At 46.6% G+C, this 23899-nt stretch overlaps 1 protein-coding gene across 3 annotated transcripts in view; it reads right to left on the bottom strand.

The window, feature by feature from the left end:
* Positions 1–23899, bottom strand: part of LOC147422600 (phosphorelay protein) — a 106118-nt gene that overhangs the window by 40784 nt on the left and 41435 nt on the right. For all 3 annotated transcript variants that reach the window (XM_086503732.1, XM_086503733.1, XM_086503734.1), the window contains exons 2-3: positions 20858–20967; positions 20655–20759 (exon numbers count right to left, since the gene is read on the bottom strand). In XM_086503732.1, coding sequence (XP_086359858.1) covers positions 20655–20759; positions 20858–20967 — 215 coding nt within the window. The remainder of the gene's footprint in view (positions 1–20654; positions 20760–20857; positions 20968–23899) is intronic.

Below are 23899 nucleotides of genomic sequence, written 5' to 3'. Positions count from 1 at the left end.
ATAGAGAGTGGGGCCTTCGGAGGAGGGTTTGACAACATTTTGGTGTCGTATTCTTCTCTCTCTACCTCTCAGTCTCATGCACCTTCATCCACAGTGTTCACCACTTTGTTTGAGTCCATTACACTCTCTCACTAAAGGAACGGAAGGCTCTCCCTTCCGTAAGTAAAAGAAACCCTTGAGCACAATTCTGAGCACTCATCTTGAGCAAAGTTCAACATTCACTTCCGCTGCACCTTACATTGGTATCAGAGCTTTGGCAGTGTTTTGTATCACTCAAGGAAAGAACCACATAATTTTTTTGAGCTAAAGAAGAACCTCAAGAACCTCACGGCCCTCAAGAACCTCAAGACTCCAAAACCTCAAGACCCTGAAGACTCAAGAACCCTCGAACCCAAGACCCACAAGAACCCAAGTTCCTCGTGAACTTAAGAACCCCAGACTTCAGTGTATGGTCATTACCCGAAGCCGAATAGATACTTCGCATGGAGGTGATGAGCATGGCAGTGGCGAAGAAGAATTTTCCCCACCAGGAGGTTTTTCTAAGCCTCCCCCTTCCCCATCTACGCCAAGGATTGCACCAAATCCTTTGGAGGCTTTGGTCAAGTCGATGATGGACATGATGTTACACCAAGAAGCGCAACGCGTTACCTTGGAGCGTGAGCGCCAAGAAAGACATGATTCCTGGGATCGCGAGCGTGAACGAGCACGCTTGGCGGCAGAGGAACGGAAATAAAGAAAAGCAACAAGAAAGGCGGACTTGGAGCGTGAGCGCGAGCAAGCGCACTTAGCAGCGGAAGCAAAAAAGGAGGCGGCCGAAGCACCACAGGAAGCGGCCGAAGAAAGACGAGCGGCCTTCGAGGCAAAGTGACAGGTACAGAGAGACCTACGCATGAAAGAGTTGGTCCGACAGGTTCTCACCTCGAAACCCGAGCCGGCGAACGATGTTGGTGGTTCATCAAATGGAGCAAATCAAGATTCGGACTCCAACAACCCCGTCCCCGAGAAGTTGACTTTCAGTAAGTATGATGGTAATATGGATGCTACGATTATTCATTCTTGGTTGCATCAATTTAATGCTTATTTTGCGACAACTAAGAAGACAGAAAATAGCAAGGTTTTGACGGCAGCTATGTACCTTGCCGGTGATGCCATTAATTGGTATCACGCATGGCAAGAGGCACAGTTGACTGCACACCTAGAGGAAGCCGAGGAAGGCACGCCCCTTTCCTTCAATTGGGCCGACTTCCAAGACAAGCTCACTGCACGGTTTATGCCACCAAAGTACCTAGCACAGTTGAAAGACGATTGGCGCAGTCTCAAGCAAAATGGTATGTCAATTATGTTTTTCTCTAATCGTGTTTTGCAACTCGGAACCCAATTACGCAAATCGGATGATGAGCGCAAGGAGGGTTTCATTTTTGGGTTTTACGACTATATCAGGTTTGATGTCGAAGTCCTCAACCCAATCGATCTCAACAAGGCGGTAGCGATCGCTCTCGCACAGAAGATGAAGCACAACAAGGGAAAGCCTAAGAAAAACAAGACTTCTCCAAGTACCACTCAGACTCCTCAGAACAGTAAGAACGGTAACTCTTCTAACCAATCTTCCAATAGTCTCTCAGAAAAGAACTCACAAAATGATTTGCAGCCTTTTGAAGTCCTCCAAAAACACTGTTTTGGCTGGTCTTTACATGCTGAATTTCTGATGCTATGGCATTGCTGAAAACGCTAGGGAAAGGGGGCGATGATGGCTTGCTGAAAAACGCCAAGTGCTGGCCTCTATGGCGATGATGGCTTTGATGAAAAACGCTAGATGCTAGGGTCTATGGCGATGAGGCTATTGCTGAAAAACGCCAGAAGAGGATGGTAGTCTTGCTTGGAGAAAATCGCCACCAAAGGGAAAAAGTCCTGCTTGAGAGAGAGAGAGGGGGAACCTGCTGCCTGTGGCCTGTGTTCTCCTTGCTCTTCTGCCAAATAGTGCTATCCTAGGTTTGCTTATATATTATCTTACCCAATTTGCCCTACTCAGTTCCCAACAAAAGTCACTTAAAATAACCAGTGAAAAATGTCAAAAATAGGGAAAATAGGTTTAATGCACTAGAAAATGCTCCTAATGGATTCTATTGGATTCAGATGGTAATGTTGATGATCATGCGGTGTGCAACCAGAGAATATGCATCTACTCTAAGTGCATGGGCATGCACGGTCTGCGAACAGACTCACAAAAGTGCAAGAACACTTCCTAAGCTAGACTGACTAGACCGATTGAACCTTTGTCATGTTGTAGCTTGTCCAGGGATACATAGGGTTGAATGTGTCACGTGACATCCCCTCCTTTTTAAAGTGAGGTACTGATACCGAGCTGCATGGCTTCCTTGTACTCTGCCAACAACTCTGGATAATACTTGAAAAACTCTTCATTGTCAACCCACACCGCTTCGTGGATCCCTCGATCCTTGAATTTCAAAAAGTATTGTCTCACTTGCTTCTTCGAACCATGTCAAAACCGATGCAACAACACTTGCTCCGGCTCCATGACTTCAGCTTCATCAATGATCTCCGGTTCTTCTTCTTCCGAAATGTCCTTTGGAGGTGTTCCCTAACACACTTTCAACCAAGAAACATGGGAAACGTTGTGCATTGACCATGAGTTAGGCAACTGCAATTTCATTGAAACCTCATTTATCTTTTTAATGACTGGAAATGGACCATACATACGAAAAGACAACTTTGGACACTTCATTCCAACTTGCTTAAGACGTTGCTTCATGATTCTTAAATACACCCAATCCCCTTCCTTGATCGAAACATCCTGACGATGCGTATTAGCCTGCCGTGAATAAGATTTCTGAGCCTTGCTTAACCGAAGCTTCACACTCTTAGAAATCTCATCCAATGACTGACTTTCAGCATTGGCATCAGGCATTTGACTGACCGAGCGAGTCAAAAGTGACTGGAACGGACGGCCAAAAGCTGTCTCATACGGAGTTCGACCAATGGCAAAAGAAAAAGAGTCATTCAAAATAGCATGGACCAATGGGAGATAGTGCTCCCACTGAGACTGCTGATCATGCACATATGACTTTAAAATATCAAAAACCAATTGATTGTAAATCTCTATCTAACCATCTGACTGTGGATGAAAAGCCGATGAAAAATTTAACTTAGTGTCAAAATTTTCAAAGAGTGCGCGCCAAAAATTGGTCGCAAACTTAACATCCCTATCTGAAACAATTGATTTTGGCAAAACACGGAGGAGGTACCAATGCTTAATAAACAACCGTGCTACATCTTGTGCAGTGACTGTGGCTTTACAAGAAATCAACATGCAAAACTTGCTGAAACGATCGACAATTGTCAAACATTGAGTGTTCCTTGAATGCAAACTTGGTGGAAGATTAGTCACAAAATCCATGGAAATATCTTGAAAAGATCCATCGGGAATAGACAGCGGAAGCAAGAGGCCTTGCTGCTCACCCCGAGGAGCTTTTACCTTTTGACATATAGTGCAATGAGTGACATAACGAAACACATCCTTTTGCATTTTAGGCCAATAAAAGAATCTTTCTATTTTTTCCAAAGTGGTGTTCATTCCCCTGTGCCCACCCGTGAGAAAATCATGTGCATCATGCAATATGGTTGACCTGAGAGAGGGCAACACACATAAACTTTGACGAAAATACAACAAACCATCACGCATGAGATAGTTGCTTGGCCCTTGGGAAGCAAAGAGCCTACAACCAATGCTTACCAAACTCGGAATCCGCATACTGATTCTTCATGCTGACGAAGGATACACCCTGAATAGAAAATGTGGATCTTGACTCAAGAGCCAAAATCTGTCCTTTGCGACTCTGCATCTGCACAACAGGGTTAGCTTTTCCAGGCACATACTCAATCAAACCGCCAAATTGCTCAAAAATTTGTGACCACCGTGCTTGGCGATCACTCCAATGTGCACTAGGCATAGACCGGAGCCACTTGAGGGCTTGATGATCTGTGCGAACTGTAAACTCTCTACCATAAAGAAATGCTTCCAATGTTTAAGAGAGTGAATGACAAACAAAAGTTCTTTATCATAAACTGAATAATTCTTTTCCGCACTATTGAGCTTCCGGCTAAAGAAAGCTACAGGACGACCATGCTGTTGAAGCACAGCGCCTATGGTGACATTGCTCGCATCCGTCCATACCTCAAAAGGATCATCCCAAGAGGCAAGGGTAAGACACGGTGCTTCTGTCACCGCAACCTTGAGAGCTACGAAAGCCTCAATGACTGCTTCGGGCAAGTCTACGCGCTGACGACGAGTCTTTACCCCTTTCAAAACATCAGCCATAGGTGCAGCAATGCGTGCAAAATTCTCTATGTGCGAATTATATGCTTGACATAAACCACGAAAAGAACGCACATTATATACAATTTTGGGCAAATCCCAACGAACCTGTTCTACCTTCGTGAGATCTAGCTTGACTCCTTTTGCAGAAATGATATAATGCAAATAAGTGACTTCAATAAGAAAAAATTCAGACTTCTTAGCGGCAATGTACAATTGACACTCATCCAACCGGGTTAGTACCCTTTCGACATCCCTTTCATGTTGTTCCCACAATGCAAAAAAATGAGAATATCATCCAAAAAGATGAACACACATACACCGACCATATCACCAAAACGACCTACCATGAGACGATAATATGTATCCACGGCACCTCTCAATCCAAAAGGCATAACAATACACTCCCATTGCCCTCGCTCGGTGCGAAAAGCAGTCTTGAAGATATCGCCTTTGAATATTCGTACCTATTGGTATCCACTCTTGAGATTGACCTTGCTGAAAACCTTTGCCCCATTGAGCCTATCAAGGATATACTCAATGCGAGGCATCGAAAACTTGTTCTTGACGGCCATCTTGTTCAATGCCCTGTAATCAACACACAAACGAGACAAACCATCCTTCTTACGAACAAACAAAATAGGAGCAGCAAAAGGACTTACACTAGGACATATGAATCCTCTAGCCACCAACTCCGTGAGTTGTCACTCTAACTCTTCCTCATGTGTCTTGTTCAAACGATAGGGAGCCTTACTCACAGGCTGTGCCCCTTCCATAAGCTCGATAAGATGGTCCTCCAACCGCTCGGGTGGGAGACAAGGTGGAAGATCATCCTGCAAAAAGAGATGTTTAAACTTGGTAAACAAATCTGAATGCTTAGCTGGAGCCTGAATGCTCTGGGATACTGGAGCAGCATAGATGAATGCCGCTTGTGCTCCTCCATGTAATTCACGCTTTACTTGCACATGAGAGATGAGAGGCAAAGAATGCAAGCCCTCCTCAGCACGAATGATGAGGAGGGAGTCAGTTTTGGCATTTAATGTGAGTGTTAGCCTCCCAATCAATGAGAGGGTTATACTCACGAAACCATCTTATGCCCAAAAGCATATCACATCCTGAAAGAGAAGACACAAGAAATTTCCTACATAAAGCAGCTTGTTGAACTGTAAACATCACATCAAGGCACTCTTTCACGATGAGAGAGTCCATACCAAGAGCGAAGCCAGAAACCTCGAGAGGAGATTTCTAACTAACCTCTAGGCGGGCTCTCTCACCAAGAGAGGCACTAATCCCATCATGCATACTGCCTAGATCAAACAATATGACAAAACGCTGACCCTTTACATGACTGTAACACTTCATGAGAGACTCATCAATCTGTGTATCAGAGACAGGAGAAGATTCAATTCGGTTCATAAAAGTGCTTGTAGTTGCTGTGGGTGCCTTTGGTTCTTCAGGTGGGGCTGTCTTAGGACAAGCCTTCTTAATGTGACCCTTGACGTGACATTGATAACATGGACCTTCCTTAGCATAAATCACTTGTTCTTCAGCCGTGATGTATCCTCCTATAATTCCTTGTGCAGCTTTTTCATCCGGGGTTAGTTTAGATTTTGTAGGTGCTTTAGCTTTACCCTTAGGTTCATTGTTAGAGTACTTTTCCGAAGAATTAGAGGAAGATGGGCTAGAAGCGTTACCATTCTTACTATTCTTACCGTTCTTACCATTCTGCGTGTTCTGAGAATTCTGAGAGGTTCCTTGAGAAGTCTTGTTCTCCTTAGGCTTTCCCTTGTTGTGCTTCATCTCTTGGGAGAGAGCAATCGCTACCGCCTTGTTGAGATCCGCAGGGTCAAAGACCTCTACATCAAACTTGATATATTCGTCTAACCCAAAAAGGAAAGCCTCTTTGCGCTCATAATATGATTTGCGTAATTGAGTGCCGAGCTGCAAAACACGGTTAGAAAAAGACATGACTGGCATACCATGTTGCTTGAGATTGCGCCAATCTTCTTTCAATCGTGCTAGGTACTGAGGAGACATAAAACGCACCTTGAGCTTGTCTTGGAAGTCGGCCCAATTGAAGGAAAGGGACGCGAATTCGTCGGCTTCCTCTAGGTGCGCGGCTAACTGCGCCTCTTGCCATGAGTGGTACCAATTTATGGCATCACCGGCAAGATACATGGCTGTCGTCTTCTTGTCTTCTTAGTTGTCGCAAAATAAGCATTAAATTGATGCAACCAAGAATGAATAACCGTAGCATCCATCTTACCATCGTACTTACTGAAAATCAACTTCTCTCTGTGACTGGGTTGTTGGAGTCCCAATTGCGGCTTGTGCCACTTGATGAACTACCAACATCTTTGGCTGCCTCGGACTTCGAAGCGAGAACATGTCAAACCAACTCTTGCATGCGTTGTTCACTCTGTACCGCACGCTCGGCCTGTCGTTCTTCAACCGCCAAGCACGCTTGATCACGCTCACGCTCCAAGGCGTCCTGTCTCTGCTTTCCTTTCTAGTTGTGCCATCGCAACGCGAGTCGTCTCTTGTTGTTGTGCCATCATCTCCATCATCGACTTGACCATCGTCTCCATAGGATTTGGTACAACTCGTGGCGTAGATGGGGAAGAGGGAGGGTCGGGAAAACCTCCTGGTGGGAAAAACTCTTCTTCGCCACTCCCATGCTCACCACCTCCATGCGAAGTATCCATTCCGCTTCGGATGATCACCATGCACTGTGATCTTTGGTTCTTAAGTTCACAAGGAACTTAGGTTCTTGTGGGTCTTGGGTTCTTGGGTTCTTGAGGGTCTTGAGTTCTTGAGGTTCTTGAGGTTCTTGAGGGTCTTCTTTTGCTTGCAATCTGTGTTAGAGAAGGATCTTCTCTTCACCCGAGTTCTACTCTTTTCCCGAGTTCTGCGCTCACACCAAGGTTGCTTTTTCCCACCTCACGTCGATTGGCCGGCCGCCAAGTGCATTGTCCGCTCTCAATGAGTAAAAAGAGGCCCGAGGGGAGGCTGGACAAGCCCTTCTTTCATAGGATTCCTGTCACTCTTCAAAACACGATTAGGAATCAACACGCCCAAGTGAACTTGGGTTCGTGCGACCTCAACAAGCAAAAAAAAATCTTGTGATTCTTGTGGTTCTTTCCTTGAGTGATACAGAACATTGTCAAAGCTCTGATACCAATGTAAGGTGCAACGGAGTGAAGGATGAACTTTGCTCAAGATGAGTGCTACGAATTGTGCTCAAGGTTCCTTTTACTTATGGAAGGGAGAGCCTTCCGTTCTTAATGAGAGAGTGCAATGAACACAACAAAAGTGAATGGACACTATGCGTGAAGGTGTATGAGACTGAGAGGTAGAAAGAGAAGAGAATACGACACGAGAGACGTTGTAAAACCCTCCTCCGAAGGCCCGACTCTCGTTGGCGAGAGTGGTCTACTATTGACTGCACAAACTGCTACAAAATGGATGAATGAGAACTGACGCAAGTCTAGGCTATGTCGATGTCGACGACGGGGATGGCGAGACCGACTCGGTGGCTGGAAACTGATGGCTTGCTCTGTTGTTCAAAAACGCTAATGGGCTGAAACCTGCTGTTGCAAAAAACGCAAGTGCTGGAGCAAGTAAAACGCTGCTTTGCTGCAGAATTTCAGTGTCTTCGGCTGCCCTAAGAAACGCTGATTTGCGGCCTTTTGAAGTCCTCCAAAAACACTGTTCTGGCTAGTCTTTACACGCTGAATTTCTGATGCTATGGCACTGCTAAAAACGCTAGGGAAAGGGGGCGATGATGGCTTGCTGAAAAACGCCAGGTGCTGGCCTCTATGGCGATGATGGCTTTGATGAAAAACGCCAGATGCTAGGGTCTATGGCGATGAGGCTATTGCTGAAAAACGCCAGAAGACAATCGTAGTCTTGCTTGGAGGAAATCGCCACCAAAGGGAAAAAGTCCTGCTTGAGAGAGCGAGGGGGCACCTGTTGCCTGTGGCCTGTGTTCTCCTTGCTCTTCTGCCAAATAGTGCTATCCTAGGTTTGCTTATATATTATCTTACCCAATTTTCCCTATTCAGTTCCCAACAAAAGTCACTTAAAATAATAAGTGAAAAATGCAAAAATAGGAAAATAGGTTTAATGCACTGGAAAATGCTCCTGATGGATTCTGTTGGATTCTGATGGTAATGCTGATGATCATGCGGTGTGCAACCAGAGGATATGCATCTACTCTACGTGCCTCGGCATGCACGGTCTGCGAACAGACTCACAAAAGTGCCATAACACTTCCTAAGCTAGACAAACTGCTGAACCCTTGTCATGTTGTAGCTTGTCCACGGCCACATAGGGTTGGATGTGTCACGTGACAAAGGAACAAAACATGAACCCTGAAGCAGGCTGCCTCAAAGTCTACTGAGGCGTCGCCGAGAAAGCGTGTGAAGTCGTAAGCAAAGAAGTCCCATTCACGCCGAATGTCGAAACTCGTCAGACCACGAGGGACTGCTGCAAAGGGAGACGTTTGTACCAGAAGAGGGCGTCGCAAGAAAGGTTGTCCCTCTCTCGCCAAGCGACTCGTGGCAAAGGTTCTGCCAAGAGATCTCCTAGCAGCCAGGCATGGCCCTGCACCCTAGGTCGACTGTGGGACTGGAGTGGGAGGGGGGGTGTAGGAGCAGGGGGAGGAGGGGGAGAAGGGGGGCGAGGGGGGGTCGGCAAAGGTAGAGGGGCAGGGAGGAGAGGCGGCGGGAGCAAGAGGCGGGGGGGCTGAGGAGGAGGGGGGGAACCCGGGGGGAGGGGGGGAGGGGGGGATTGTCGAGGGTGAAGCTGAGGTGGAGGCTGGAGCAGGGACCTCGTCCTGCTCAAGGGGACCAAATCCGTTCCCCGTGGGAACACACTGCTGCTCGGCAGGCGCTTGAGGACCACGCTGAGTGCCAGGCTGCCGTTGTGTGGCCCCTACCGTCGTCGACCACGAACCTGCTGCCATCCCTCCTCCGCTGGAGCCCCAGACTCAGAGGGTGCTCTGCCTGTGTGCTTTGTGTCTCTGCCTGTGGGGCTGCTGACCAGCCCCTGAAGGCTGGGCCTGGGCCTGGGCCTGTGGTGTAGGTCGAGGCCTCCTCCATAGACAGGCCTTCGCAAGATGGCCCATCTGTCGACAAATGAAGCATTGATTCGGGAGGCCCGAATACTCCACACTCTGTCTAAACCAACCCCCACTCACCCTAGGAAGTAGGATGACCTTCGGGAAAGTGTGAGTGTCCCTAACCAGAACGCGAACTGAGGGAATGTCGGCCGCCTTGGAAGCTATTGAGGCTGCCATGCGAGGTGTCTCCAGGACAGTCCCAATCGTTGAGCCTATCCTGGACAAAAGTGGTAGGTACTCCCTCCGCAAACCAGGGAAGCAGACGGAGATGGGAATGTCTGCCTCCTCTACCAGAACATCTGAAGCAGGGTCAAAACCATGTCTCCACTGTCGAAAGTGGGCTCGAATTGCTCGGATGGTCAAGGGGCTCATGGCAATGACCATGGACACCATCTTAGAGATCTCAAACTCGATCTGGTAGTAGCCTCGTCCGAGGATCTGAACGTCCAAGATCTTGCCTACCTCTGCGAGAAGGCGGGCCTGGAGAAGATCACGCAACTCTCCTCTGCTGGGTCTGGTGCCGAGAATCTTGCAGATGACGGAGCTCAGATTCTATTGGATACATCTTTGCAAGAAGAACATAAAAATACAAACTCCGACAAGTTTTGACACAAACTACAAAAAATTTACAGGACTCCACTTTTTCATTAGTACCAAAAAGATGGAAAAAAATTGGTTCTTTTTTTGTACCACCAAATCCTGCTTTCAGCCGGCATAGAGGATTTTCCATGAGCACTTGCAATCTCTCTCTAGCTTGTGTTTTTGTCTATGATCTCACACCCTCTCTCCACTGAGACATGGGGGAAATATGCCAAATCTCTCTACACAGCATCAGGGCAACCACCTCTGTCGGACCCACTAGAGACATGCCCGAGACATGTTCTTTCTTTACTACCGAGAGGGTAAGGAAAGCCATTGACAGGATGAAGACAAGGAGTGCACATGATTATGATGGTCTGGTAGGAGAGCACTTTGTCCATGCCAGAGATATGCTTGCAGAGCTCCTGGCTATGATGTTTAATCGAGCCATGTATGAAGGCTTCCGGGAGACTTGGAGTTCGTCTACGATTGTGCCTATTTTCAAGTCGGTAGATCCCATGATTCCCGCGAATTATCGCACCATCATGGTTAATCACACATTAGCTAGGTTGTATGCATCCGTTCTTGAGCAAGAGCTGAGTAGATGGGCAGAGCGAGAGGGCATAAGAGCACCAGGGCAAGCAGGTTTCAGGAGAGGTTTCTCCACTCTTGACCAGATTCTGACACTCATAGCTATTATTGAGGAGGGTAGACACCATGGCAAGAGGATCTATTGTAGCTTTGTGGATTTCCGCAAAGCTTTTGGTTGGTCACACATTAGCTAGGTTGTATGCATCCGTTCTTGAGCAAAAGCTGAGTACATGGGCAAAGCGAGAGGGCATAAGAGCACCAGGGCAAGCAGGTTTTAGGAGAGGTTTCTCCACTCTTGACCAGATTCTGACACTCAGAGCTATTATTGAGGAGGGTAGACACCATGGCAAGAGGATCTATTGTAGCTTTGAGGATTTCCGCAAAGCTTTTGACACAGTGCCAAGAGCCAGACTAAATGGGTGTGCCTACAGCGCTAATATGGGGTATTCTCGCTCTACAAAGGACAATGATGGGGCAGGTACGCACCACTAAGGGAATGTCTGACATGGTCCACTCCACTATTGAAGGAAAGCAGGGATGCCCCCTATCCCAAACTCTTTTTGGGATGTATGTGGATGAGTTTTCGGACTCTATAGAGCATCGGGGGGACAGGGGGGCTCAGCTAGCAGGGAGATGGATTCCGCTGTTACTATATGCTGATGATAGTGTGTTGATTTCTGACTCTCCAGAGGGGATGTAGCGTCATTTGGATGCTCTGCATACGTTTGCTCGTGACAGTGGATTGTCTGTCAATCTGGGGAAAACCAAGGTTATGGTGTTCAACACCACACCACAGTGGGTCAGGAGGTTGGCACCCACATTTATGTATGGCCAGGAGACTGTGGAGTACACAGATGCATATACTTATCTTGGGGTAGTCTTCGGTGGACCGGTGTTTTCACTAAGGAGAGCATCAGATCAGAGACTGGACTAACGAGAGCATATGTAGCTTTGGGCGGACTAGAGAGGATGTGTTCGCACGTTCAGTTTCAGGAACCACGAACAAAGCTTTGGCTTTTTGACACTCACCCAACTATGCTCTATGGAGTTCAGGTATGGGGACCCTCAGTAGACCACCATGGGAACACAGATGGATGGAGATGTATGGAGAGGCCTCTGGTCTCTATGATCACTCAGATGATTCGGGCTAAGGTCTCTGTACCACATGAGATTATCCGAGCCGAGCTAGTCTCCCCCCCCCCCCCCCCTCGTGGTAGAGGCATTGACGAGATCAGTATCCTTTATGCACGGTCTATGGGATCTCCCTAGGGACAGATACGCTCGGCTTGCCCTCGAGTCATCTCGACAACTAGCTCTACAAGGCGATACAACATGTTGGTATGGACAGATGACAACATGGTTTCAGTCCCATGGTCTCAACATGGATAGATTACCTCCGCTTCAATACTCCCTGGATGCACCCTCCCTGTCTCTCACACGGACAGAGATCACCAGACTCATACGTCAGGATCTGATTCAACTAAATAACAGGAGCACATCGATACAACCGACACGGGAGTTGGGCACGAAGATGGCCTTCTACAGAGAGCATCTTCTCCAGCTCACGGAGGACGGCTTTGTGACTAGGCCTGCATACATGGATACACACTTATCTCATGGGATAAGATGCGCTATTGGACAGATACGCAAAGCCTCACATCAACTCCACATCAAGACTGGCCGATTTCTAGGGGTGCCAACAGGAGCCAGGATGTGTCACCTATGTAACTTAGAGCCAGAGACAAAGCTGCACTACACATGTCACTACCCGGCATACTATGAGATACGCGGCCGCTTCCACTGCCTATTCAGAGAAGGCTTCGGACCTTTTTCTAGAGTCATGAGATACAAGGATCAGAGGTGTCTCGGATTGTTCCTGCTAGAGCTGCGCAGACTTAGAGAGAGCTTGTTGAGTACATCAGGGGAAAGACAGTCTCATAGACGAATCACAGATTTCTTTACACAAGCCAGAGGAGAGCCAACGGAGCAGTCATTACAGCAGATCTCAGAGCCTACTCATACTAGAGGTACACTACTTGATCGAGCCATTGAGCTTGTCAGATCCAAATGTCCACGACCTCGCGGGGGAGGGGGGGGGGGGGGGTCTCCCACTACCGACGAAGGCTACAACAGAAGATACAGATCACTCTAGCTCGACATGCAACACGCCCAACAAGAGTACTGACCATGGAGGAGGTCGATGAGATCCGACAACAACCGATGAGAGATTTCATCTGAACCCACAACCCCCCCCCCCCCCAATTTCCTTTCTCCTTAGTGTTTTAGTGTTAGTTCTTTGTAACTTTGTAATTTCCATACTCAGACATGGTATCAAATTCACCTATTGTAACTTTTTGGTCTCATAGTCATTTTGGCCTTTTGAAGACGTTAATATAACATTTCATTTCTCCCATACCCCTTCTGCAGGTTTGCTTGCAAGTGTTGCACCTGAAGCCCGTACGGTGGGCGGTCCACACACGGAGGATGTTTCCGAAGAAAACTGTCACGATAGATACGAGAACCAACGGTTGCCCAGTCTCGAGAGGAGATTTGCTTGCAGTAGTAGCAGGCTTGATAATCATCCGACTCACCTTTGACAAAGGGAGAAGAGGCAAATGGCATCATCAAGAAACTGCAAGAGAGTGCTGGAAGATAAGTAACAGAGCACTGCGTTGGAGCTGAGTCAGCTAACGAGGAACTATCAGCGAAGATAGAAACGAGTCCACTTATTAAAGGTGGTTCTTGAGGATCACACCTAGGGCTCTCTCTCTCTCTCTCTCTCTCTCTCTCTCTCTCTCTCTCTCTCTCTCTCTCTCTCTCTCTCTCATGCACATCTAACCCTATTGCATGTGGACAAGCTATCCCAGTTCTAGGGTTCAGGTTAGCCTAGGAAGTGTTCTGGCACCCTTGTGAGCCTGTGTGTAGACCGTGCATGTCCAAGCACTTAGAGTAGTTGCATATCCTCTGATTGCACACAGCATGATCATTAGCACGACATTCAGTACCCATCATGAGCATTTTCTAGAGCATAGAACCCTTTTTCCCAAAATACACATTTTTCACTTATTTATTAATAAGTGACTTTTGTTGGAAAAGTAAGTAGGGCAAATTGCTAAGAACTTATAAAAGAAACCCAATGGGCACTCAGTAGAAGTAGAAGTAGCAGAAGCAGGGACACAAGGATGCAGGCACCGCAGCCATAGTCACATGGGGACAGGGACGTGGCAAAACAGGGGATGCGGGACGCGACAGGGACGCGCTTTAAAAAACACTAGGTAGTTAGGTAATAGGTAGGCTTCAAGGGCCAAGGTTTAAGGCTCAAGCCTTCAAGCTCGGAGAAAACAAGAGAGGGGTAGGCTCCAAAGTTCCAACTTGGAGAGGAGGAGAGATGAGGAATGGAGAGAGAGAGAGAGAGATGGCCCATGGATGATGGGACTCGAGAGAACTTAGAAGGGTAGGCTTGCCAAGGCTAAGGCTTGTGTGCCCTTATATAGGAAGCCCTCCCTCCAAAACTGGCCATTGACACTTGAGTTTGAATTTTGAATTTCAAAAAAATTGCCGCCCTCGTTTGTCCTGCCCCCTGCCCGCATCCCATGCTGCCCCGTCACCGGGGACCCGCATCCCAAGACGCGTCCTGCCCCCGTCTCTTGTGAGAAACGGCCCTGCGTTTAAAAAACGCGTCCCGACCCTCGTCACTTCCTAGCAGTTTAGGGCCGCGTCTTCCCGTCCCCTGTTTCTATGACCGCAGCAGATAGGCAGCACCTTAGCAGGAGCCCTATCGTTTTCTCAAGAAGAAGAAGACCAGCGTTTTGCACCAGCAAACCAGCATTTTCAGAGTTCAGCCTTAGCCTCGCGAGAACCAGCACATCCTGTAGCAAATCCAAGCCGCATCGACCAAGCTGAACCAAAAACAGCATAGCAATGTCAGTTTACAGCCAAATCAGCCAGCATTTTGCATTTTCAGCCAGATCAGACTAGTGTTTTTGCATTTCAGCCCAAGTGCGACTTGGCGGTTGCAGATCCAAGCCGCAGTACCGCCACACTAGCAGATCCATAGCAAAGCATATAGCGTTTTCAGTTTTCAGCCTTGACGCCGTCGTCATCGACACCGTCGTCGACGTCGTCGTCGTCGTCGTCATCACAGTCCCTATCTTTACGACAACACCTTCGTCATCGTCATCGTCATCGTCATCGTAGATCCCTATCTTGACGACAACAATCCCGTAGCAGATCCTCGCCGCATTGACCAAGCCGAACCAAAAACAGCATAACATTTTCAGTTTACAGCCAAATCAGCCAGCGTTTTGCATTTTCAGCCAGATCAGCCTAGTGTTTTTCATTTCAGCCCAAGTACGACTCGGCGGTTGCATTCCCCAAGCCGCAGTACCGCCACACTAGCAGATCCATAGCAGAGCATATAGCATTTTCAGTTTTCAGCCTTGACGCTGTCGTCATCAACACCATCGTCGACATCGTCATCGTCATCACAGTCCCTATCTTGACTACAACACATTCGTCATCGTCATCGTCATCGTCATCGCAGATCCCTATCTTGACGACGACACCTTCGTCGCCATCGTCGCAGATCTCGGACTTGACGACGACACCATCGTCTTCGTCATCATAGTCTCCAGTGTCGTCCTCGACACATTGTCATCATCAAGTCCACACCATCTAGACCATTTTACCAGATTTGTGCAATCTATAGCATAGACCTCTCTCGCCATAGAGAGGGAGGCCCTTGGAGGAGGGTTTGAGAACCGTTTGGTGTCGTATCTCCCCCCTCCCCCCCTCTCTCTCTCTCTCTCTCTCTCTCTCTCTCTCTCTCAGCACTTTCATTCACAGTAGCATTCACTTAGTTTGTGATCATTGCACTTGCACTCTCTCTCTAAGAACGGAAGGCTCTCCCTTCCGCAAGTAAAAGGAACCCCTTCAGCACAGTTCGGAGCACTCATCGTGAGCACTATCAACATTCACTTCCGCTCCACCTTACCCACTGAGTCCGAGTTTTGTTAGGTGTGCCAAATAGAGCCAGAGATAGAGCTACATTGCATGTCACTGCCCAGTATACTATGAGATACGAGGCCAACTTTCACTGACTATTCAGAGAGGGTTTTGGGCCACTTTCTAGAGTCATGAGATACCAGGATCATAGATGCCTCGGATTATACTTACTAGAGATTCGCAAACACAGAGAGGACCTCTTGAAGAGGGGCACAATGAGAGAGATCCAGCGACATCGGTTTTCTCAGTCACAGACAGAGGAGTTCGAGCAACCCCCACAGCATAACAACACCAAAGGCACCAGAGGCATACTGTTTGGTCGGGTGTTATAGTTGGGATGGTCCCGTCGCCCACGGATGAGGGGGCCCTCTCGATATCGACGCAGACTGCGACAAAGGATCCATACTATATTGGCGCGACATAGGAGCCGTCCCGGATACCGATGTATATGTATATGATGCCTCAACTGTCAGAGAGCTCCATTGTATCAGCTCACCCTTTGTATTCCCTTTGTATCAGCTTTCATCCCACCCCTACCCACTATTTTCTTTTCAGTTCTTTGTACTTTTTGTACCCAGACCTGGTATTAGATTCACCACACGTAACCTTTTGGTCTCATAGGTCATTTTGGCCTTTTGAAGACATTAATATTACATTTCATCTCATCTCATCTCAATCTCAATCTCAATCTCAATCTCAATCTCCATCTCCATCTCCATCTCCATCTCCATCTCCATCTCCATCTCAATCTCTCTCTCTCTCTCTCTCTCTCTCTCTCTCTCTCTCTCTCTCTCTCTCTCTCTCTCTCTCTCTCTCTCTCTCTCTCTCTCTCTCTCTCTCTCTCTCTCTCTCTCTCTCTGTGTGTGTGTGTGTGTGTGTGTGTGTGTGTGTGTGTGTGTGTGTGTGTGTGTGTGTGTGTGTGTGAGAAAAATGTCATATTTATATTACTGTGTACAAAGACCCCTAGAGATGCTAAAGCAAGCCTGTCTCATGGAGTGTACAAAACTATGTGCATGGCCATAGAAAATAGAATGCATAGGTCACAATCAAGCTATACATCAAGGTGGCTCATGTGATGAATGGAGAACCACCGAGGAGGAGTGTAGTGCCATTGTATTTGACCTTTGCTAAAAGTAAAGAAACAAATCTAATTCGCACCAACATCGAAGAAAAGCAATATCCATCTGTTATCCGCATGAACACGGAATCAATATCAAAACCCTCAGAAAACAAATGCTGTCCCAGAAGATATGGGCCAAGATACTACACCCCAAAGTGACAGTCAAATTGTACACAAGATCTTCTCAACAAAAGTGCAGATGCTCTCCAAATGGCATAGGAGGCAAGATAGATCCATAAGCATTGACTAGGGGACTCAACAGTTTGAAGCATATTTCTGATGCATAAGCCCAATACGTAATCCACCATGAACTAGCAAGCATAGGAAATAAGAGATCTGTCTAGTTATATGTAGGTCCTAGAGTGCTGACAGTACTGTCTCAATTATGCATGTCAGAGACCCTCCTAAAACCAGCTCTGCAGCCAAGTAGGTCGCTTTCTCTGCTCCCATAAATACTAGGGCAATGCGCCCAAACCTAACTGCATGGTCAAAAAACGACAATAGAGCCCAACCAAGCTTCGTCAAAGGCCATTGCCACTTCTTTCGGTCCCAATAAAGCTGACAGATTGGTCTCCCCTCCCATATCCAATAAAAAAGGATGAAGCGTCCTCTGGCAAAAAATAAGAGTCCACACAATGTCTCCTCCCCTTGGCAGCAACTACCCTGACCAAGTGCCATAGAGAATGCGGTGATATGGGGTCCTGGATCTCCTCGCTGACAAGGATGCGGATATGACCGGAGCCACCTGTCGGAGAGCCACAATAAAAAGTAGCTGGAGGTGCTTCACTAAGATGTGAATCCCTTCTCATCAAAGTAAGCCCACCAAGTTGCCAACCCACATGCTCAGGCATAGTGACAAGTACCTGGTCCTAGTGCACAGGTATAGCCACCTCAATCTCAGCTATCCTTCGGCTCACTCCCCTGCCGATATCAAATTGCTCTACCATGATGTGTTGGTAAGAGTCTTGCCTCACACAAAGAAAGCATAGATTGTGCTCGTCCAGAATCCCAGATGGCCCAATCAATGAGCTTCCGCTTCCCCAACTGTCTACGCTCAAAATCCAAAACAAGATATTTACATACAAGGGGTTGTCTCTTTATCTCCTCCCTGCAGCGGAGTGGCATCCTTATCAAGCTACTCCTCGTGGAAATCCAGATCTGTATATGGAGTGCATAAAAGGACACAAGTGGCAGTGACAGAGGTGCATCAGTAAAAAGGAAGAGGTGCATCAGTAAAAAGGAACCGCATGCCGTACTGCCTAGGGTGTATATCTCTGTATCTAAACAACAAAACTACTGAAGCCAGAGTAAAATGTAGCATAATCTTCCAACCTTCATTGCCCGGAAACAAGCCTCAAACAATTACCTTGGTAAGAAGTGTCCCACTTTGCATTTCTGGACCAATAATACCCAAGCCACCCTCTATTCTAGGGAGGATGATGGTAGGCCATCTTACGCGTGCTCGAGCATCATGAGTGCCATCAAAATCTCCCAAAGGAAGTTCCTAACCAAGCGGCAAAGCTGAGACATAACTCGTGCATGAAGCAACCAACACAAAGCAATGACCCAAACCGACGCCAAGAGAACCTACTTGACCACCAAGGCTCTACCAACCAAAGAGAGGTGTTGAGAGAACCAATGACATAGCTTCCTCCTCAAAGACTGCAATATAGGGGCAAACTACTGCTGAGCCAACCTGAAAACCCAAATATCTACATGCCTTTGAGCGTAACCAAGTAAAACGCTCTTGAGACCCCTCGTGTAGGCATATCATCGGAACGAACTAAGATGCCATCTGATTTCTTCCCGTTGATGAAGGCACCACCAGCTAAGTGATAAACATGAAGAAGTTTGCGAGTCACATCCAAAATGCTAGGCTTAAACTGCAAGAAAAAATGGTATCATCAATGTCCTCCTAATATACCAAATCTGACTTCTCTGCTAAAGGCATGCTCAAACCTGGAAGGGTAGGCTATTAGCTTCTGAGGAAAACTAACATAGCCTCTGCCACAAATAAAAACAATTATGGTGCTAGTGAGCAACCTTGTTGCACAAATCTAGAAAGCACAAATCTGCGTCCAATGAAGCCCCGAATGGTCACTGCACTCATCACTAAGCGGTATAAAGCGGAAACACCTCTAATCCAAGCCTACAGAAGCCCCGTCCGGGCCAATGTGCCCTTCACGAAGTCCAACTCAACTCTATCATATGCCTGCTCAGAATCAAGTAGTAGTAGCACAAGAGGAGTCTGGTCTATTACCTGATGAAGACCAAACACGTTGTCTAGTATGCATCTGTCAAACAAATTCTACCTACTAACCATGAATAAGATCCGGTAGGAAAGGGTGCAACTAGCACAGATCATCTTGGCCAAAATCTCACACCTAAAGCTGATTGGCCTCGACTACCAGAGATAAGTGGTGTCTCCTCCCTTGGGAATAAGAAATATGAGGCAAGAACACATAGACTCGGGCATATGTACATATGTAAATATTATCCTAAACCGCGTCACGATGGGAGAACTCAGATCTCACCTCTTGAAAAGAATGAAGCTCCTCTAACAACCCTGCATGTCTGCCTACAAAATATGTGCCTTGAGGATAACCCTGCAAGATCCTTTAAGTTGAGCTCAAAAGGTGTATGAAGTGACTGCTCTTTGCAAGTAAAGGATGCACTCTCTCTACAAACATTGCTAAGAAATGTGCAAGCCCAACAAGTTCATCAGACATCGAAAACAATGGACCTACTCTATTTAAAATGCACCATCCTCATGAGTTGTATCAAGAGTTTGAAAAGAAATGCATAGTGAGACTGGGAAATGATCTCTCTCTCTCTCTCTCTCTCTCTCTCTCTCTCTCTCTCTCTCTCTCTCTCTCTCTCTCTCTCTCTCTCTCTGTGTGTGTGTGTGTGTGTGTGTGTGTGTCTGGCTGTGGACCACTTTCTAGAGTCATGAGATACCAGGATCAGAAATGCCTCGGATTATACTTACTGGAGATTCGCAGACAGAGAGAGGTCCTCTTGAAGAGGGGCACAATGAGAGAGAACCAGCGACAGCGGCAGATTACAGATTTCTTTCAGTCACAGACAGAGGGGTTCGAGCAGCGCCCACAACATAGCAACACCAAAGGCATACGGGCGATATATTTGGGGCGGTCCCATCGCCCACAGATGAGGAGGCCCTCTCGACATCCACACAAATTGCGACAGAGGATCCATAGCATATGGCGCGACATAGGAGCCGTCACGACAGAGTGCTTACCGTGGACACTGAACCTCTACAACCTTTTGGATACTGATGTCTCTATTGTCAGAGAGCTCCATTGTATCAGCCCGTCCCCCCCCCCCCCCCCTTTGTATCAGCTTTCACCTCAGCCCTAGCCACTATTTTCTTTTCAGTTCTTTGTACTTTTTGTACCCAGACTTGGTATTAGATTCACAACATGTAACCCTTTCGTCTCATAGGTCATTTTGACCTTTTGAAGACGTTAATTTTACATTTCATATCTCTCTCTCTCTCTCTCTCTCTCTCTCTCTCTCTCTCTCTCTCTCTCTCTCTCTCTCTCTCTCTCTCTCTCTCTCTCTCTCTCTCTCTCTCTCTCTCTCTCTGTGTGTGTGTGTGTGTGTGTGTGTGTGTGTGTGTGTGTGTGTGTGTGTGTGTGTGTGTGTGTGTGTGTGTGTGTGTGTGTGTGTGTGTGTGTGCGCGCGCGCGCGCGTGCGTGTGTGCCTCTAGTAGTGTTCTTATATTTTTTCACTTGGCATAAGAATCCCAAAAAAAATTAGGAGTTATTTTACAAACTTTGAGCCAATTCCACTAAACCTCCTGAGTGATAAACAAAAGACATACAAAATTTCAATATATATTGCAAACAACCCTTTCAACAAACAAATAAAGAAAATAGCTTTACCTCTCCAAGACAAGCGTACTCTGGATCCAATAGAAGTCTTTGTGCCATGTCTAATTTCGCAAGTTCTTTGTTTAAAAAATCCAAATCCAAAGTAAAAAAGTCATCCTGGAGAAAGAAATAAACAATATTTATCCATCATTATCTTTGGATGGAATTAAACACAAAGCAAGTGCACTGCCTCAAGAAATTGTTAAGGGCATCACCTCGTCATTGGACACTTCATGTACATTCCACAAATTGTCCATATCCATAAATTGCGACCAAAGATCTCGACCTCGTGTAACCATCAATGCTTTCCGTCCAGTTGCCAAGTCTGTAAGCACAAGTATGCTCTTGTGATAAAATGTTACATTTTTTTATGAGCTTAAACAAGTTTTAAATGCCCATAGATAGTTTGAAGTACATGATGGAATAATAAACATTGTAGACATGCGAAACTATTCGTAAAAAGGAGTTCCCTTCCTAATACATCAGTATATGCTTTCTTTTCCAAGAAGAATTTGGCAAAATTCTCATTGAGCACTACCACAACCTTAAAAATGAAGGAGATAAGCCAGTCGCACATACTTATGCTCATAAATACATATGGAGAGATAGAAAGAAAGATTTTATTAACGCCTTCGAAAGGCGGAACTCGGCCTATGAGACAAATCAATGTAAATATGTGATAGATCCTCTAACATCCCATATAAGAAAGGCTAAACTGAAAATAAAGATTGTTGCAACTACAGCTACAAAACTGCTCGTGAAGATAGAGAAGAGCCTATAACTGGCTTGGACACCCAAGCGAGAAATCAATCACAACATACGAACAAAAATTGCAACTAAACACACACACACAGACACACAGACAGACACACAGACACAGACACACACAGACACACATACACACATACACACATACACATAGACACACATACACGCATACACACATACATACATACATACATACATGTATGTATGTATGTATGTATCTGTGTGTGTGTGTGTCACGTGACACATCCAACCCTATGTGTCCGTGGGCAAGCTACAGCATGATCAGGGTTCAGTCAGTCCAGTCAGTCTAGATTTAGAAGTAATCTAGCACTTTTGTGAGTCTATTCGTAGACAGTGCATGCCCAGTCACTTAGTGTAGATGCATATCCTCTGGTTGCACACCGCATGATCATCAGAATTCCCATCAGAATCCATTACAATCAGTTAGGGGAATTTTCCAGTGCATTTAGCCTATTTACCCTATTTTTGGTATTTTTCACTTATTATTTTTAAGTGACTTTCCAACAAAAGTAGCTAGGGCAATTTTGCGAAGTTTGTATATAAGCAAACTAGAGCTAGCACTATTTGGCAGAAGATCAGCACGAGCATCGCTCGACAGGCACCTTCTCAGCAGGACCCCAAAGGCTTCTAGCGTTTTTGCTCCACAATATCTTGGCTAGCGTTTTAGGACAAGACACCGCAGATCAGCCAGCGTTTTGCATTTGCAGAGCCACGGCGACAAGACCACAGCAGATCAGCCTAGCGTTTTTGCATCTGCAGAATCCCGGAGACAGAAACTCCATTTTCAGCCCTAGCGTTTTTGCATCTGCCAGCAACCTCAACGTTTTGCAGATCTATCGCAACAGAATCAGCCCTAAGACCAGCGTTTTCAGTTTTCAGCAAATAGACATCGCAGATCAAGTCCCGAACCTCGTAGATCTCACCTTCCCGCAACAGTTCCTCACCGCACGGTCAGTTTCCACAAGGTTTACAGTTTCAGCCCGGAAAACGCAGATTTCAGCATCTGCGTTTTCAGCGAGTCGTCGTCACATCGTCATTATCGACATAGAGTCAGATAGAAGATTAGCACATTTCAGCCCATAGCGTTTTTGGACAGCAGTAGAAAGATTGCAGATTTCAGCCCTTAGGTCGACTTCGTCATCACCGTCGTCATCGTCGACATAGCCTAGACTTGCATCAATCTCATGCATACCATTTGTACCAGATTCTGCAATCATAAGTAGACCACTCTCGCCGACGAGAGTGGGGCCTTCGAAGGAGGGTTTTACAACGTCTCTGGTGTCGTATCTCTCTTCTCTCTCTATCTCTCAGTCTCATACACTTGCACACACAGTGTCCATTCACTTTGTTTGTGATCATAGCATTCTCTCATTAAGAACGGAAGGCTCTACATGCCATAAGAACAAAAAGAACCTTGAGCACAGTTCAAAGCACTCATCTTGAGCAAAGCGCAAACAATCATTCCGTTGCACCTAACATTGGTATCAGAGCTTTGGCAGTGTTCTGTATCACTCAAGGAAAGAACCACAAGAACCACAAGAATTTTTTTGCTTTTTGAGATCGCACGAACCCAAGTTCGCTTGTGCGTGTCGATTCCTAATTGTGTTTTGTTGAAGAGTGACAGGAATCCCAACAAAGAAGGGCTTGTCCAGCCTCCCCTTGTGTCTCTTTTCACTCACTAAGAGCGGACCGTGCATTTAGCGGTTGGCCAATCGACGTGAGGTGGGAAAAAGCAACCTTGGTGTGAGCGCAAGGCCGCCAAGGGGTGCGCCCGCAGAAAAGAGTAGAACTCGGGTGAAGAGAAGATCCTTCTCCAACGCGATTTGCAAGCAAAAGAAAACCTCAAGAACCCAAGACCCCCAAGAACCCAAGTTCCTCGTGAACTTAAGAACCCACAAGAACCCACGATTGCAGAATGGTCATCACTCGAAGCGGAATGGATACTTCGCTTGGAGGTGATGAGCATGAGAGAGACGAAGAAAAATTTTCCCCACCGAGAGGTTTTTCCGACCCTCCCCCTTCACCATCTACGACCAGGATTGCACTAACTCCTATGGAGGCTTTCGACAAGAGGATGATGGATACGAAGTTAAAAAGCGACGAAAGAATAGCAGCCATAGAGCGCACATACCAAGAAAGAATGGCAGCCATAACGCGTGAGAGCGAGCAAGCACGCTTGGAAGCCAAAGCAAGAGAATCTAAATTTGATCGCGAGAACAAAGCAAGACAAGCAGAATTTGATCGCGAGACCAAAGCAAGAATGCAAGAGATGTTGCGACTCTTTTCTCAAATGCAGGCACAGATTCAACAGGATCGGGAAAAGGAGACTCTCTCAGTCTCTTCTTCTCCAAAGCAAGACACACAGGATTTGCATGATTGTGTGAAGCATGATGATGATTTGATTGACAATGACTTGCATGATGTTTTGATTGACAATGATAAGCACAATGATTTGCATAATGATTTGG

The sequence above is a fragment of the Adiantum capillus-veneris genome, chromosome 27 (assembly GCF_014529385.1).
Source record: "Adiantum capillus-veneris isolate H3 chromosome 27, ASM1452938v2, whole genome shotgun sequence".
Taxonomy (NCBI): domain Eukaryota; kingdom Viridiplantae; phylum Streptophyta; class Polypodiopsida; order Polypodiales; family Pteridaceae; genus Adiantum; species Adiantum capillus-veneris.
Note: the sequence above shows the minus strand (reverse complement) of the source record. Positions and strands in the feature narration are given on the sequence as shown.